Here is a 14,555-nt window from a genome sequence, read left to right on the forward strand (position 1 = left end):
TTAACACTTCCTATTCTAAGCCAAGGGAAGACAATTATTTATTGTTTCCAGGTATAAGGACTCTAGAAAGTTGGAGTAAAAGGAGAAACAGAAGCAATGCATTTCCAGACAGGTTAAAAAAAGGAACTTATCAGAAAATAGGATGATTATTTAATTATAAATTGCAATAAGAGACTTCAGATCCAAATCTTATAGCTATTTTTTTTGAGACAGAATTTGCTCTGTCGCCCAGGCTGGAATGCAATGGCATGATCTTGGCTTACTGCAACCTCTGCCTCCTGGGTTCAAGCAAGTCTCCTGCCTCAGCCTCCTGAGTAGCTGGGATTACAGGCATGTGCCATGACACCCAGCTAATTTTGTATTTTCAGTAGAGACAGGGTTTCACCATGTTGGACAGGCTGGTCTCGAACTCCTGACCTCAGGTGATCCACCCACCTCGGCCTCCCAAAGTGCTGGGATTACAGGCATGAGCCACCGCGTCCAGCATAGCTATTATTTTAAAATCACCTTTCCCATCCCTCCAGTTAGTATTACATGTTATCTATAAAACACTACTAAAACCACACATACCTTTTTTTCTTGGCCTTTCTTTCCACATTGGTTTCTCCAATGCTGATAAACATGAGGGGGAAAAAAAGCTCCTGTTAATAGAGTGATTATACACAGCTCAGACAAGCCCTTCTGCTATCCCCCAAACCATTTTACTCTGGAGAAACATTCTGTCTTTTTATCACATCTAGAGTACAGTATTTCTTATTATAAGCAAGTGGAAAGTCTGCTATTGTAGGATGTATATGGTACATGCAGTCAACTTAACCAGCATTTAAGCAAGATAACATATCTTAGCACCTGTATAAAAGTCAGGTAGGTTAGTAGTTAAGATGATTACTTTTTTTTAGTCTGAAACTGAGGCTGACATAGCTATATCACTACTTACTGAACAACAGAACAAAGCAAATAGCACAATAGCCGTAATTTGTAGTTTGAGTTCTCAGAATCATATAAATAGCTATTTCATAATTTTTCAAAAGCAGCCCTTTAATTTAAAATATTTCTTTTTCTGTATGTCCCCCAACTGTTGAGTTATTTACTTTTTTTTTTTTTTTTTTTTTTGAGACGGAGTCTCGCTCTGTCGCCCAGGCTGGAGTGCAGTGACCGGATCTCAGCTCACTGCAAGCTCCGCCTCCCGGGTTCACGCCATTCTCCTGCCTCAGCCTCCCGAGTAGCTGGGACTACAGGCGCCCGCCACATCGCCCGGCTAGTTTTTTGTATTTTTTTTTTGTAGAGACGGGGTTTCACCGTGTTAGCCAGGATGGTCTCGATCTCCTGACCTCGTGATCCGCCCGTCTCGGCCTCCCAAAGTGCTGGGATTACAGGCTTGAGCCACCGCGCCCGGCCTTTTTTTTTTTTTGAGATGAAATCTTGTTCTGTTGTCCAGGCTGGTGCAGTGGCACGATGTTAACTCACTGCAACCTCCACCTCCCGGGTTCAAGCAATTCTTCTGCCTCAGCCTCCTGAGTAGCTGGGACTACAGGTGTATGCCACCAAGCCCGGCTAATTTTTATATTTTTAGTAGAGATGGAGTTTCACCATACTGGCCAGGCTAGTCTCAAACTCCTGACCTTACGATCCGCCCACCTTGGCCTCCCAAAGTCCTGGGATTACAGGTGTGAGCCACCCTGTCTGGCCGAGTTATTTCCTTTTTTTTTTTTTTTGAGATGGAGTCTCGCTGTCGCCCAGGCTGGAGTGCAGTGGCGCAATCTCGGCTCACTGCAAGCTCCGCCACCAGCGTTCACACCATTCTCCTGCCTCAGCCTCCTGAGTAGCTGGGACTACAGGCGCCCGCCACCACACCTGGCTAATTTTTTGTATTTTTAGTAGAGACAGGGTTTCACTGTGTTAGGATGGTCTCGATCTCCTGACCTTGTGATCCGCCCGCCTCGGCCTCCCGAAGTGCTGGGATTACATGCGTGAGCCAGCCGATTTACTCTTTAAAGACCAGAAATTTGGCCAGGCATGGTGGCTCAACCTGTAATCTCAGCACTTTGGGAGGCTGAGGCGGGTGGATCACAAGGTCAGGAGATCGAGACCATTCTGGCTAACATGGTGAAACCCCGTCTCTACTAAAAATACAAAAAACTAGCCAGGCGTGGTCACGGGCGCCTGTAGTCCCAGCTACTAGGAGGCTGAGGCGGGAGAATGGCGTGAACCCGGGAGGCGGAGCTTGCAGCGAGCGGAGATCGCGCCACTGCACTCCAGCCTGGGCGACACAGCGAGACTCCGTCTCAAAAAAAAAAAAAAAAAAAAAAGACCAGAAATTTAATACTTCAAAAGTATGTTCACTCACATTATTTATAAAGAATAAAGTCTGGTAAATCTGAACGAAAGGGACAAATGGCTTGCTGCTACTATTCTGTCAAACAACATGCATACTAAATCAGGTTTTTAAATTACAGAATTAGGCCAGGTGCAGTGGCTCACACCTGTAATCCCAGCACTCTGGGAGGATGAAGCGGGCAGATCATTTGACGTCAGGAGTTCAAGACCAGCCTGGCCAACATGGTGAAACTCTGTTTCTACTAAAAAAAATACAAAAATTAGCCAGGCTTGGTGGTGCACACCTATACTCCCAGCTACCCAGGAGACTGAGGCAGGAGAATCTCTTGAACCTGGGAGGCGGAGATTGCAGTGAGCCGAGATCGCACCATTGCACTCCAGCTTGGGCGACAGAGCAAGACTCTGTCTCAAAATAAAAACAACAACAACAACAAGAAAAAACAGAATTAATTCTATCACCACTGTCCTGAAAATTTAACTTTTTTTTTTTTTCTTTTTGAGACAGGGTCTCACTATTACCCAGGCTGGAGCGCAGTGGCACGATCTTGGCTTATTGCAACCTCTGCCTCCCAGGCTCAAGCAATCCTCTCACGTCAACCTCCGGAGTAGCTGGGCATACAAGCATGCACCACCAAGCCTAGCTAAATTTTGTATTTTTTGTAGAGACGAGGTTTTACCATGTTGCCCAGGCTGGTCCTGAACTCCTAAGCTCAAGCAATATGCTCACCTCAGCCTCCCAAAGTGTTGGGATTACAAGTGTGAGCCACCACACATGGCCAATGTTTTTATCTTCTGGCCTTCTCTATATTTCCTAGATAATGCTTCCATCCTTATTTCCTGAGTCTCCAAACATAAACATGTATTTATGTAAAGTTTTTTACACAATGGAATTACTTACTGAATTGTCATTTTGGGAGTAAAATAAGAGGGTGAAGTATACTTACTAAATTATAACTGAATCAAAACTCAGCATTCTTTTTTTTTTTTTTTTTGAGAATGGAATCTCCCTCTGTTGCCCAGGCTGGAGTGCAGTGGCGTGATCTTGGCTCACTGCAAGCTCCACCTCCCGGGTTCACGCCATTCTCCTGCCTCAGCCTCCTGAGTAGCTGGGACCACAGGCACCTGCCACCATGCCCAGCTAATTTTTTTGTATTTTTAGTAGAGACGGGGTTTCACCGTGTTAGCCAGGATGGTCTCAAGCTCCTGATCTTGTGATTCACCTGCCTCGGCCTCCCAAAGTGCTGGGATTGCAGGTGTCAGCCACGGTGCCCGGCCAGCAGTCTTTTGTTTAACAAAGCCAGATTTATGTAATTATATATGTTTTAGACCAAAATACTTGTGAGATACAATTAGAAAAACGTAAATGTCAAAATAAAATTTTATTTATTTATTTATTTTTTGTAGAGGTGGGTCTTGCTATGTTGCCCAGGCTGGTCTCAAACTCCTGTCCTCAAGTGATCCTCCCACCTTAGCTTCCCAACGTGCTGGGATTATAGGTGTGTGCCTAAACTAGAATGAAAATTTTCATAACCTGTATTTCATTCTTTAGGACAGGGGTTTTCAAACATTTTTTTTGCTTACATTCCTAATAAAATAATTTCTGGAAAATTTGTACTAGCAATTCTAAGTTTCAGTATTTGCAAAGGGCATGTTATATAAATATTATTAAAAGTTCTACAATAATTTAATACCTATTATTCACATAAGAACATGTGAACATGTTTAACAGTTGATACTTTTTTTTTTTTTTTTTTTTGAGACGGAGTCTTGCTCTGTCGCCCAGGCTGGAGTGCAGTGGCCGGATCTCAGCTCACTGCAAGCTCCGCCTCCCGGGTTCACGCCATTCTCCTGCCTCAGCCTCCAGAGTAGCTGGGACTACAGGCGCCCGCCACCTCGCCCGGCTAGTTTTTTGTATTTTTTAGTAGAGACGGGGTTTCACCGGGTTAGCCAGGATGGTCTCGATCTCCTGACCTTGTGATCCGCCCGTCTCGGCCTCCCAAAGGATACTTTTTTTTTTGAGGCAGAGGCTCGTTCTGTCGCCCAGGTGGAGTGCTGTTGCGTGATCTCAGCTCACTTCAACCTCCTCCACCTCCCAGGTTCAAGCAATTCTCCTGTCTCAGACTCCTGAGTAGCTGGGATTACAGGTGCCCGCCACCATGCCTGGCTAATTTTTGTACTTTTAGTAGAGATGGGGTTTCACTATGTTGGCCAGGCTGGTATCAAACTCTTGACCTCAGGCAATCCACCCACCTTGGCCTCCCAAAGTGTTGGGATTATAGGCGTAAGCCATCACACCCAGCCTTTTTTTAAGGAACAGGGTCTTGGCGATACTACTTAGTTCAGGGCCTGGTGGCTAGGCTGGCTCTCTCCTTTCCTGGCGGAGGCTTCTGCCGCAAACATGCTCCGCCAGCTCACGGGTCAGGCCAAGAAGCATGCGAAGCTGATCCCCCTCTTTGTATTTATTGGAACTGGAGGTACTGGAGCAGCACTGTTTCTCTTGCATCTGGCATTGTTCAATCCAGATGTTTGTTGGGACAGAAAGAATAACCCAGAGCCCTGGAACAAACTAGGTCCCAATGATCAATACAAGTTCTACTCAGTGAATGTGGATTACAGCAAATTAAAGAAAGAAGGTACAGATTTCTAAATGAAACGTTTCACTATAAAGCTGCTTTAGAATGAAGGTCTTCCAGAAGCCATCTGCCCAATTTTCCACTTAACCAGGAAATATTTCTCCTCTAAATGCATGAAATCATGTTGATGTAATCTACTGGAGATTACACTGATTAATAAATAACTGAAAGTTAAAAAAAAAAAAAAGAAACAGGGTCTTGCTATGTTGCCTAGACTGGTCTTAAGACTCCTGGCCTCAAGTGATCCTCTTATCTTGGCCTCCCAAAGTGCTGGGATTACAGGCATGAGCCACAGCATCTGGTTGATAGTATAAAGTTTAATAATTATTACATTAAAACAAATTTATTGGTAATGTATATACACATATGTGTGTGTGTGTGTGTGTGTGTGTACGTGTATATATATATATATTTTTTCTTGGTGAGATAGAGTCTTGCTGTATCACCCAGGCTGGAGTGCAGTGGTGTGATTTCAGCTCCCTGCAACTTCTGCCTCCTGGGTTCAAGTGAGCCTCCTGCCTCAGCCTCCCAAGTAGCTGCAATTACAGGGTGCACCACCGCACCCAGCTAATTTTTGTATTTTTAGTAGAGGCAGGGTTTTGCCATGTTGGCCAGGATGGTCTCGAACTCCTGACCTCGAGTGATCCACCCACCTCGGCCTCCCATAGTGCTGGAATTACAGGCATGAGCCACTGTGACCAGTCCGGAAACGCATTTCTTAATGACAGATTTTTTTCTAGTTTATGTATCTATAAATAAATATTTCTTCATAGTAGAATGTGACCAGGTTCGGCATCAATTAAATTCCTACTTTTAAATTTTATTTTTTCAATAGAGATGGCTCCTGGGGAATTAATTCTTATTATTTATTTTTTTTTGAGATGGAGTTTTGCTCTTGTTGCCCAGGCTGGAGTGCAATGGTGCAATCTCGGCTCACCACAACCTCTGCCTCCCCGGTTCAAGCAGTTCTCCTGCCTCAGTCTCCCAAGCAGCTGGGATTATGGGCATGCACCACCACGCCTGGATAATTTTGTATTTTTAGTAGAGACGGCGTTTCTCCATGTTGGTCTCAGGTTGGTCTCGAACTCCCAACCTCAGGTGATCCGCCCGCCTCAGCCTACCAAAGTGCTGGGATTATAGGCATGAGCCACCATGCCCAGCTTAATTCTTATTTTTAAGTGTTACATATTTAACCTAGAGAAACCATAATCTAAATAGATTGATTGGAATGGAAAGACTTTTGTTACTTCCCTATCACTCAATTCTCTGCATTCCATCTGTTATATTCCACAAGTCACATAATAATATACCATTAAAATATATTTTTTAATTGACAATTCAATTAGGTCCTCTTCAATTTTGTTTAAGGAAAAACCTTAAAAAAGAATTTACTCTCGGCTGGGTGCGTTGGCTCATGCCTGTAATCCCAGTACTTTGGGAGGCCGAGGCGGGTGGATCATGAGGTCAGGAGATCAAGACCATCCTGGCTAACATGGTGAAACCCTGTTGCTACTAAAATTACAAAAAATTAGCTGGGTGTGGTGGCACGTGCCTGTACTCCCAGCTACTCTGGAGGCTGAGGCACAATCACTTGAACCTGGGAGGCAGAGGTTGAAGTAAGCTGAGATAGCACCAGTGCACTCCAGCCTGGGTGACACAGCGAGACTCTGACTCAAAAAAAAAAATTTTACTCTCAAAAATTATGGCCAGCTGGGCACGGTGGCTCACCTCTATAATCTCAGCACTTTGGGAGGCTGAGGTGGGTGGACTGCTTGAGCTCAGGAGTTTGAGACCACCCGGGCAACATGGCAAAATCCCATCTCTACCAAAAATACAAAAAATTAGCCAGGCGTGGTGGTGGGCACCTGAAGTCTTAGCTACTTGGGAGGCTGAGGTGGGAGAATTACTTGAACCCAGGAGGTGGAGGTTGCAGTGAGATGAGACTGCACTCCAGCCTGGGTGACATAGTGAGACCCTGTCTCAAAACAAACAAACGAACAAACAAACAAAACTATTATGACCATTCACTTTCTCAGCCCAAACGTCACCATTCTGAAAAACCATCTAGGTTTTCATACATGAGGACAATACACTAAGGTATGTTAGAGATGGGTGAGAGGTATACCTTTCTTTTATGAGATTAGAAAAGCATCATTAGAAAAGGGGAAGTAGAAAAGGAGACCAGTAGGCAAGTCCTCATCCAGATTTGTTTTAGGAAGAATTGTATATGAATGTTGATAATCTAGAAATTGGTTATCTGTTCCTGCATAACTCTTGAAGAACTTTCATGTCCACAAATTGGAAGACTGCTGCCTTGAAAGTCTAAATACTTAAGAAACTATTCTACAGCTAACAGCCCTTATGAAGATGCTGCTTTTTTTGTTTGTTTGTTTTTTGTTTTTGAGACAGAGTCTCACTCTGTCGCCCAGTCAGGAATGCAGTGGCACGATCTCAGCTCACCAAAACCTCCATCGCCCAGGTTCAAGTGATTCTCTTGCCTTAGCCTCCTGAATAGCTGGGATTACAGGTACCTGCCACCATGCCCGGCTAATTTTTGTATTTTTAATAGAGATAGGATTTCACCATGTTGGATGGTCTCAAACTACTGGACTCATGTGATCTGCCCGCCTCAGCCTCCCAAAGTGTTGGGATTACAGGTGTGAGCCATTGTGCCCAGCCAATTCTTCTTTTTATAAACATAAATCATAGCATATTATATATTCTGTTCTCTACCTTATTTAATATACCTGATACTTCTTGGATAGCTTTCCATGTCAGTTCATATAATCAATCTCTTAATTCAATTGTCATTTCATTGACAGTTGAGGCAATAAAGCAAAATGACTAAGACCATGAATCTGGGGGACAGGCTGCATGCTTTAACACATACTTTTTCTTCTTACTAGCTGTATGACAATGAGTAAGTTATTCAACATCTCCTTGCTTTAGTTTCTTCATATGTAAAATGAAGACAATAATACTACCCACCTTAATAGTGTAGATATCAGGTTTAAATAAACTAATACTTATAAAGACCCTAGAATAGTGCTTGGCACATAGTAAGCATCCATTAAACATCACTAACATTATAGCCGGGCGCGGTGGCTCACGCCTGTAATCCCAGCACTTTGGGAGGCCGAGACGGGCGGATCACGAGGTCAGGAGATCGAGACCATCCTGGCTAACATGGTGAAACCCCGTCTCTACTAAAAAATACAAAAAACTAGCCGGGCGAGGTGGCGGGCGCCTATAGTCCCAGCTACTCGGGAGGCTGAGGCAGGAGAATGGCGTGAACCCGGGAGGCGGAGCTTGCAGTGAGCTGAGATCCGGCCACTGCACTCCAGCCTGGGTGACAGAGCGAGACTCCGTCTCAAAAAAAAAAAAAAAAAAAAAAACACATTATAATTAAAATCTGGAGAACCACCATTAAACATTTGGTCCTTTAATAAAGTCTATAAATACACATTAAAAAAATATTCCTTTGTATACCACATGTAAACCTACCTTTGCTGTAATAATAATCTGTTTTCTTTTTCTTTTAAAGCTTTCTTTAGTTCTGCTGTCCTTGAGGGCCTGTGTAGGTATTTTCTTTTTCCTGTGCATTCGTAAGTCCAATGTCCAAATTCCAAGCATTTCTGACATCTTACATGTTGCTTATTTGCTTCACTACAGAACAAAAAGTAGAATACAAGCCTTAAAATTCTATCTTGTGACTTTCACACTGAGAACTATAAAAAATATGAAGAATAAAATTATGTTTACTCTTATGGTCCAATTCACAAAAATAAACATTTTATTCTTTGTATTATGTGAGATTGAATACAAGTCTAATAAGTATAATTATATGGTTTGGCTGTGTCCCTATCCAAATCTCATATTGAATTCCCACATGTTGTGGAAGAAACCTGGTGGGAGGTAACTTAATCATAGGGGCAGATCTTTCCTGTGCTGTTCTCGTGATAGTGAATAAATCTCACAAGATGTGATGGTTTTAAAAATAGGAGTTTCCGGCCAGGAACGGTGGCTCATGCCTGTAATCCCAGCACTTTGGGAGGCTGAGGCAGGCGGATCACGAGGTCAGGAGATGGAGATCATCCTGGCTAACACGGTGAAATCCCATCTCTACTAAAAATACAAAAAATTAGCTGGGCGTGGTGGTGGGCGCCTGCAGTCCCAGTTACTGGGGAGGCTGAGGCAGGAGAATGGCATGAAGCCGGGAGACGGAACTTGGAGTGAGCCAAGATCGTGCCACTGTACTCCAGCCTGGGTGACAGAGTGAGACTCCATCTCAAAAAAAAAGAAAAAAAAAAATAGAATCAGAAAATCAGGCCAGGCGCAGTGGCTCATGCCTGTAATCTCAGCACTTTGGGAGGCCGAGGTGGGTGGATCACGAGGTCAGGAGTTCGAGACCAGCCTGGCCAATGTGGTGAAACCCCGTCTCTACTAAAAATACAAAAATTAGCTGGGCGTGGTGGCAGGCACCTGTAATCCCAGCTACATGGGAGGCTGAGGCAGGAGAATCATTTGAACCTGGGAGATGGAGGTTGCAGTGAGCCTCGATTGCACCATTGCACTCCAGCTCAGGCAACAGGGTGAGACTCCCATCTCAAAAAAAAAAAAAAAAAATCAGCAAATCAACAAGGGGGTAAAGAATAATCAACCTGACCAGCTGAACTGGCTCACGTCTGTAATCCCAGCATTCTGGGAGGCCACAGGTGGAACGATTGCTTGAGGCCAGGAATTTGAGACCAGCCAGGCAGGACAACACAGCAAGACTCTATCCCTACAACAAATTTTGGAAAATTAGCCCAGGCCAGGCCCGGTGGTTCACGCTTGTAATCCCAGCACTTTGGGAGGCCAAGGCAGACAGAGAATTTGAGCTCAGAAGTTTGAGACTAGCCTGGGCAACATGGTAAAACCCTGTCTCTACAAAAACTACAAAAATTAGCCAGGTGTGGTGGCAAACACCTCTAGTCCCGGCTACTCGGGAAGCTGAGAGAGGAGGCGCAATTGAGCCCAGGAGTTCAAGGCTACAGTAAGCTATCATTGCGCCACTGCACTTCAACCTGGGTGACAGAGGGAGATTCTCTCTTTTTTTTTTTAAAAGATGGAGTCTCACTCTGTTGCCCAGGCCGGAGTGCAGTGGCACGATATTGGCTTACCACAACTCTGCCTCCCAGGTTCAAGCGATTCTCCCACCTCAGCCTCCCAAATAGTTGAGACTACAGGCATGCACTATCATGCCCGGCTAATTTTTGTATTTTTTGTAGAGGTGGGGTTTTGCCATGTTGGCCAGGCTGGTCTCAAACTCCTGGCCTCAAGTGATCCACCTACTTCGGCCTCCCAAAGTGCTGGGATTACAGGCATGAGCCACTGTGCCCTGCCTGATTCTGTCTCTTAAAAAAAAAAAAAAAAAAAAAAGGCCAGGCACGGTGGCTTATTCTCGTAATCCCAGCACTTTGTGGGGCTGAGGCAGGCGGATTGCTTGAGGTCAGAAATTCGAGACCAGCGTGGCCAACATGGTGAAACCCCTGTCTTTACTAATACAAAAATTGCCAGGCTTGGTGGCGCACACCTGTAATCTCAGCTACTCAGGAAGCCGAGGCAGGAGAATCGTTTGAACCTAGAAGGCAGACGTTCCAGTGAGCCGAGATCACGCCACTGCACTCTGGCCTGGGTGCCAGAGTGAGGCTCTGTCTCAAAAAAAAAAAAAAAAAATTAAAACAAGATATGGAACAAGACAGAAATCCAGAGTTCAGTCAACTTCTGTGCTGGGTGTGTCTGTCCATCACAAGAGAGTAAGTATCACATATTACAAGCTAAGGAGACAAACTCTGCGTCAGAGTTAAGACGAAGGGCTATACCCTACGAATAAACCCAAGTTTTTACAAACTTCAGCCAACTTCTAGTTACCTAGAAGACTGAGAAAAATCCAGTCCCTGAAATTGGACTGATACAGCCAAGGAAGAAAAAGAAATAAAAGAACTGAAAAGGAAAAAAACTGTCATTTCTTATCGATTACGCATTAGGTACACTGTAAATCCTAATGAATCTACAGATAAAATATTTTGAAATAATTAGAATTAAGTGAGTTTAGCAAGGTTTTACATTTGGGTCCGCAATTTTTTTTTTTTTTTTTTTGGAGACAAAGTCTTGCTCTGTCGCCCAGGCTGGAGTGCAGTGGCGCGATCTCGGCTTACTGCAACCTCTGCCTCCCAGGTTAAAGCAATTCTCCTGCGTCAGCTTCCGGAGTAGCTGGAACTACAGGCACACACCACCACGCACAGCTAATTTTTTGTATTTTAGTAGAGACGGGGTTTCACCATGTTATCCTGGCTGGTCTCAATCTCCTGGGCTCAGGCAATCCACCCGCCTCAGTCTCCCAAAGTGCTAGCATTACAGGTGTGAGCCACCACGCCCGGTACAGGTCAGCAAATTTTTCTGTAAAGGGTCAGGTAGTAAATATTATAGTCTTTGTGGAACAAGAGGCAAAACTGTGGATGTTATATAGGTACTCATGTAACATGAGAGAAAACAAATTTCCATATTTCGTGGACAAAATGGAGGCTCATACATAAACAACATTCTTAGCTTATGAGCCTCCAAAAACAGGTAGCAGGCAGGATTCAGTGACCATGGTTTGTGGAACCTTATATTAGCTATAGAGGCACCATATAAAGATGAATTGAGTTTCTATATAACAAAAACAGTTTTTGTATTTAGTTTGTACAGATGAGGTCTCCTTATGTTGCCCAGGCTAGTTTCAAATTCCTGAGCTCAAGTGATCCTCGCACCTTGGCCTCCTAAAGTGCTGGGATTACAGGCGTGAATCACTGCACCCAGCCACAAAAACAGTTTAAAAGGAACTTTGTTTTTTTTTTTTTTTTGAGATGGAGTTTTGCTCTTGTTGTCCAGGCTGGAGTACAATGGCGCGATCTCAGCTCACTGCAACAGCCACTGGATTCAAGTGATTCTCCAGCCTTAGCCTCCCCAGTAGCTGGGATTACAGGTGCCTGCCACCATACCCAGCTAATTTTTTTGTATTTTTAGTAGATGCGGGGTTTCACTATGTTGGTCAGGCTGGTCTCGAACTCCTGACCTCAGGTGATCCACCCACCTTGGCCTTCCAAAGTATTGGGATTACAGGTGTGAGCCACCGCACCTGGCTAAAAGGAATCTTTTAATTTAAAAGAAATTTTTTTTTTTTTTTAAGAGAAGAGGTCTCACTAAGTTGCCAAGGCTGGTCTTGAACTCCTGGGCTCAAGCAATCCTCCTGCTTTGGCCTCCCAGATTACAGACATGAGCCACTGCATAAGTGAACATTTTAAAAAGATAATATTTATAATAATCCTAGAAACTACCAAATACCTAGAAAACAGAAAAAAGAAGTGTGAGACTTTTAGGCAAAAACAAACCTTAGACCAGGCGTGCTGGCTCACGCCTGTAATCCCAACACTTTGGGAGGCCAAGGCAGGTGGATCACAAAGTCAGGAGTTCAGGACCATCCTGGCCAAGATGATGAAACCCCATCTCTAATAAAAATACAAAAAAATTAGCTGGGCGCAGTGGCAGACACCTGCAATCCTAGCTACTCAGGAGGCTAAGGCAGGAGAATTGCTTGAACCAAGACCAGGGCAGTAGAGGATGCAGTGAGCCAAGATCACACCACTGCAGTCCCGCCTGGGCAGTAGAGTGAGACTCCATCTAAAAACAAAAACAAACAAACAAAAAAACAAAAACCCTGACTGAGATAAATTAAATACCAATATAAGTAGCTAAACAAATAGAGGGATATACCATGTTCATAGACTGGAAGGTTCAATATTATAAAATGTCAATTCTCTCCAAATTCCTGTATAGATTCAAAGCAATTCCAATAAAAATCCCAAAAGTTTCTTTGGGTGCAGAACTTAACAAGCTCATTATAAAATGTGTACACAGCCAGGCTCGATGGCTCTCTCCTGTAACCCCAGCACTCTGGGAGGCCAAGGTAGGCAGATCACTTGAGGTCAGAAGTTCAAGACCAGCATGGGTAACACGGTGAAAGCCCATTTCCACCAAAAAAAAATTTTTTTTAATTATCTGGGCATAGTGGCATGCACCTGTAGTCCCCAACTACCTGGGAGGCCAAGGTAGGCAGATCACTTGAGGTCAGAAGTTCGAGACCAGCGTGGGTAACATGGTGAAAGCCCATTTCCACCAAAAAAAATTTTTAAAAATTATCTGGGCATGGTGGCATGCACCTGTAGTCCCCAACTACCTGGGAGGCTGAGGCAGGAGAATTGCTTGAACCTGGCAGGTAGAGGTTTCAGTGAACCAAGATCGTGCCACTGCACCCCAGCCTGAGCGACAGAGAGAGGATCCATCTCAAAAAAAAAAAAAAAAAGTGGGCCAGGCTCGGTGGCTCACTCCTGTAATCCCAGCACCTTGGGAGGTCGAGGCAGGCAAATCACCTGAGGCCAGGAGTTCAAGACCAGCCTGGCCAACATGGTGAAACCTCATCTCTACTAAAAATATAAAAATTAGCCGGGTGTGGTGGTGTATGCCTGTAATCCCAGCTACTTGGGAGGCTGAGGCAGGAGAATTTCTTGAACTTGGGAGGCAGAGGTTGCAGTGAGCCAAGATCATACCACTGCACTCCAGCCTGGGCAACAGACTGAGACTCCATCTCAAAAAAAAAAAAGTGTACAGAAATTCAAAAGGCTAGTAACAGACAAAATATAACAGAAAAACAAGATGAAGTAGAATATGAAAAGACAGTACAAAAATGGGACTAGGGGCCAATCACAGTGGCTCACGCCTGTAATCCTAGCACTTTGGGAGGCCAAGGCGGGTGGATCACTTGAGGTCGGAAGCCCAAGACCAGCCTGGCCAACATGGTGAAACCTCGTTTCTACTAAAAATACAAAAAATTAGCTGGGCATGGCAACACACACCTGTGGTCCCAGCTACTTGCAAGGCTGAGGCAGGAGAATTGCTTGAACCTGAGAGGCAGAGACTGCAGTGAGCCAAGACAGCGCCGCTGCACTCCAGCCTGGGCGACAGAATGAGGCTCCATCTCAAAAACAAAAAACAAAAAACAAAAAAATTTTTAAAAAGGGACTAGGAAACACAAATGAACAATAAACATATGAAAAAGTATTCATTAGTAATCAAAGAAAAGCAAATTAAAACCCCAACACCACTACACCCCTCCCAGAAAGACTGAAAATAAAAACTAGTAATGGCAAATGTTAGCAAAGATATGTAGCAAAAGAGGCCAGGCGTGGTGGCTTACATGTGTAATCCCAGCACTTTGGAAGGCTGAGGCAGGCAGATCACAAGGTCAGTAGTTCGAGACCAGCCTGGACAACATAGTGAAACCCCATCTCTACTAAAAATACAAAAATTAGCTGGGCATGGTGGTGCGCACCTGTAGTACCAGCTACTAGGAGGGCTGAGGCAGGAGACTCGCTTGAACCCAGGTGGCGGACACTGTGGTCAGACAAGTTCGCGCCACTGCATTCCAGCCTGGGCAACAAAGCAAGACTCCGTCTCAAACAGAAAAAAAAAAAAAAAGTTATGTAGGAAAAGAAACATCCATCC

The 14,555-nt window shown here is 44.4% G+C and overlaps 1 protein-coding gene and 1 pseudogene across 11 annotated transcripts in view; one reads left to right on the forward strand and one right to left on the reverse strand.

Annotated features, from left to right (window-relative positions):
* Window positions 1–14,555, reverse strand: part of ZCCHC10 (zinc finger CCHC-type containing 10) — a 31,937-nt gene that overhangs the window by 2,512 nt on the left and 14,870 nt on the right. For 4 of the 11 annotated variants that reach the window (XM_025389178.1, XM_025389176.1, XM_025389175.1 and 1 more), the window contains 2 exons: window positions 8,475–8,636; window positions 571–612 (listed from right to left, as the gene is read on the reverse strand). The exons of 1 other annotated variant lie outside the window; for it this stretch is intronic. In XM_025389178.1, the coding sequence (XP_025244963.1) occupies window positions 571–612; window positions 8,475–8,636 (204 nt within the window). Of the gene's footprint in view, window positions 1–570; window positions 642–8,474; window positions 8,637–12,385; window positions 12,503–14,555 lie in introns of all 11 variants that reach the window. 6 more of the 11 variants (XM_025389179.1, XM_025389181.1, XM_025389182.1 and 3 more) reach the window with 4 other exon arrangements.
* On the forward strand, window positions 4,699–5,260 carry LOC112626822 (annotated as a pseudogene).

Source organism: Theropithecus gelada, chromosome 6 (genome assembly GCF_003255815.1).
Source record: "Theropithecus gelada isolate Dixy chromosome 6, Tgel_1.0, whole genome shotgun sequence".
In the NCBI taxonomy this organism is placed as follows: domain Eukaryota; kingdom Metazoa; phylum Chordata; class Mammalia; order Primates; family Cercopithecidae; genus Theropithecus; species Theropithecus gelada.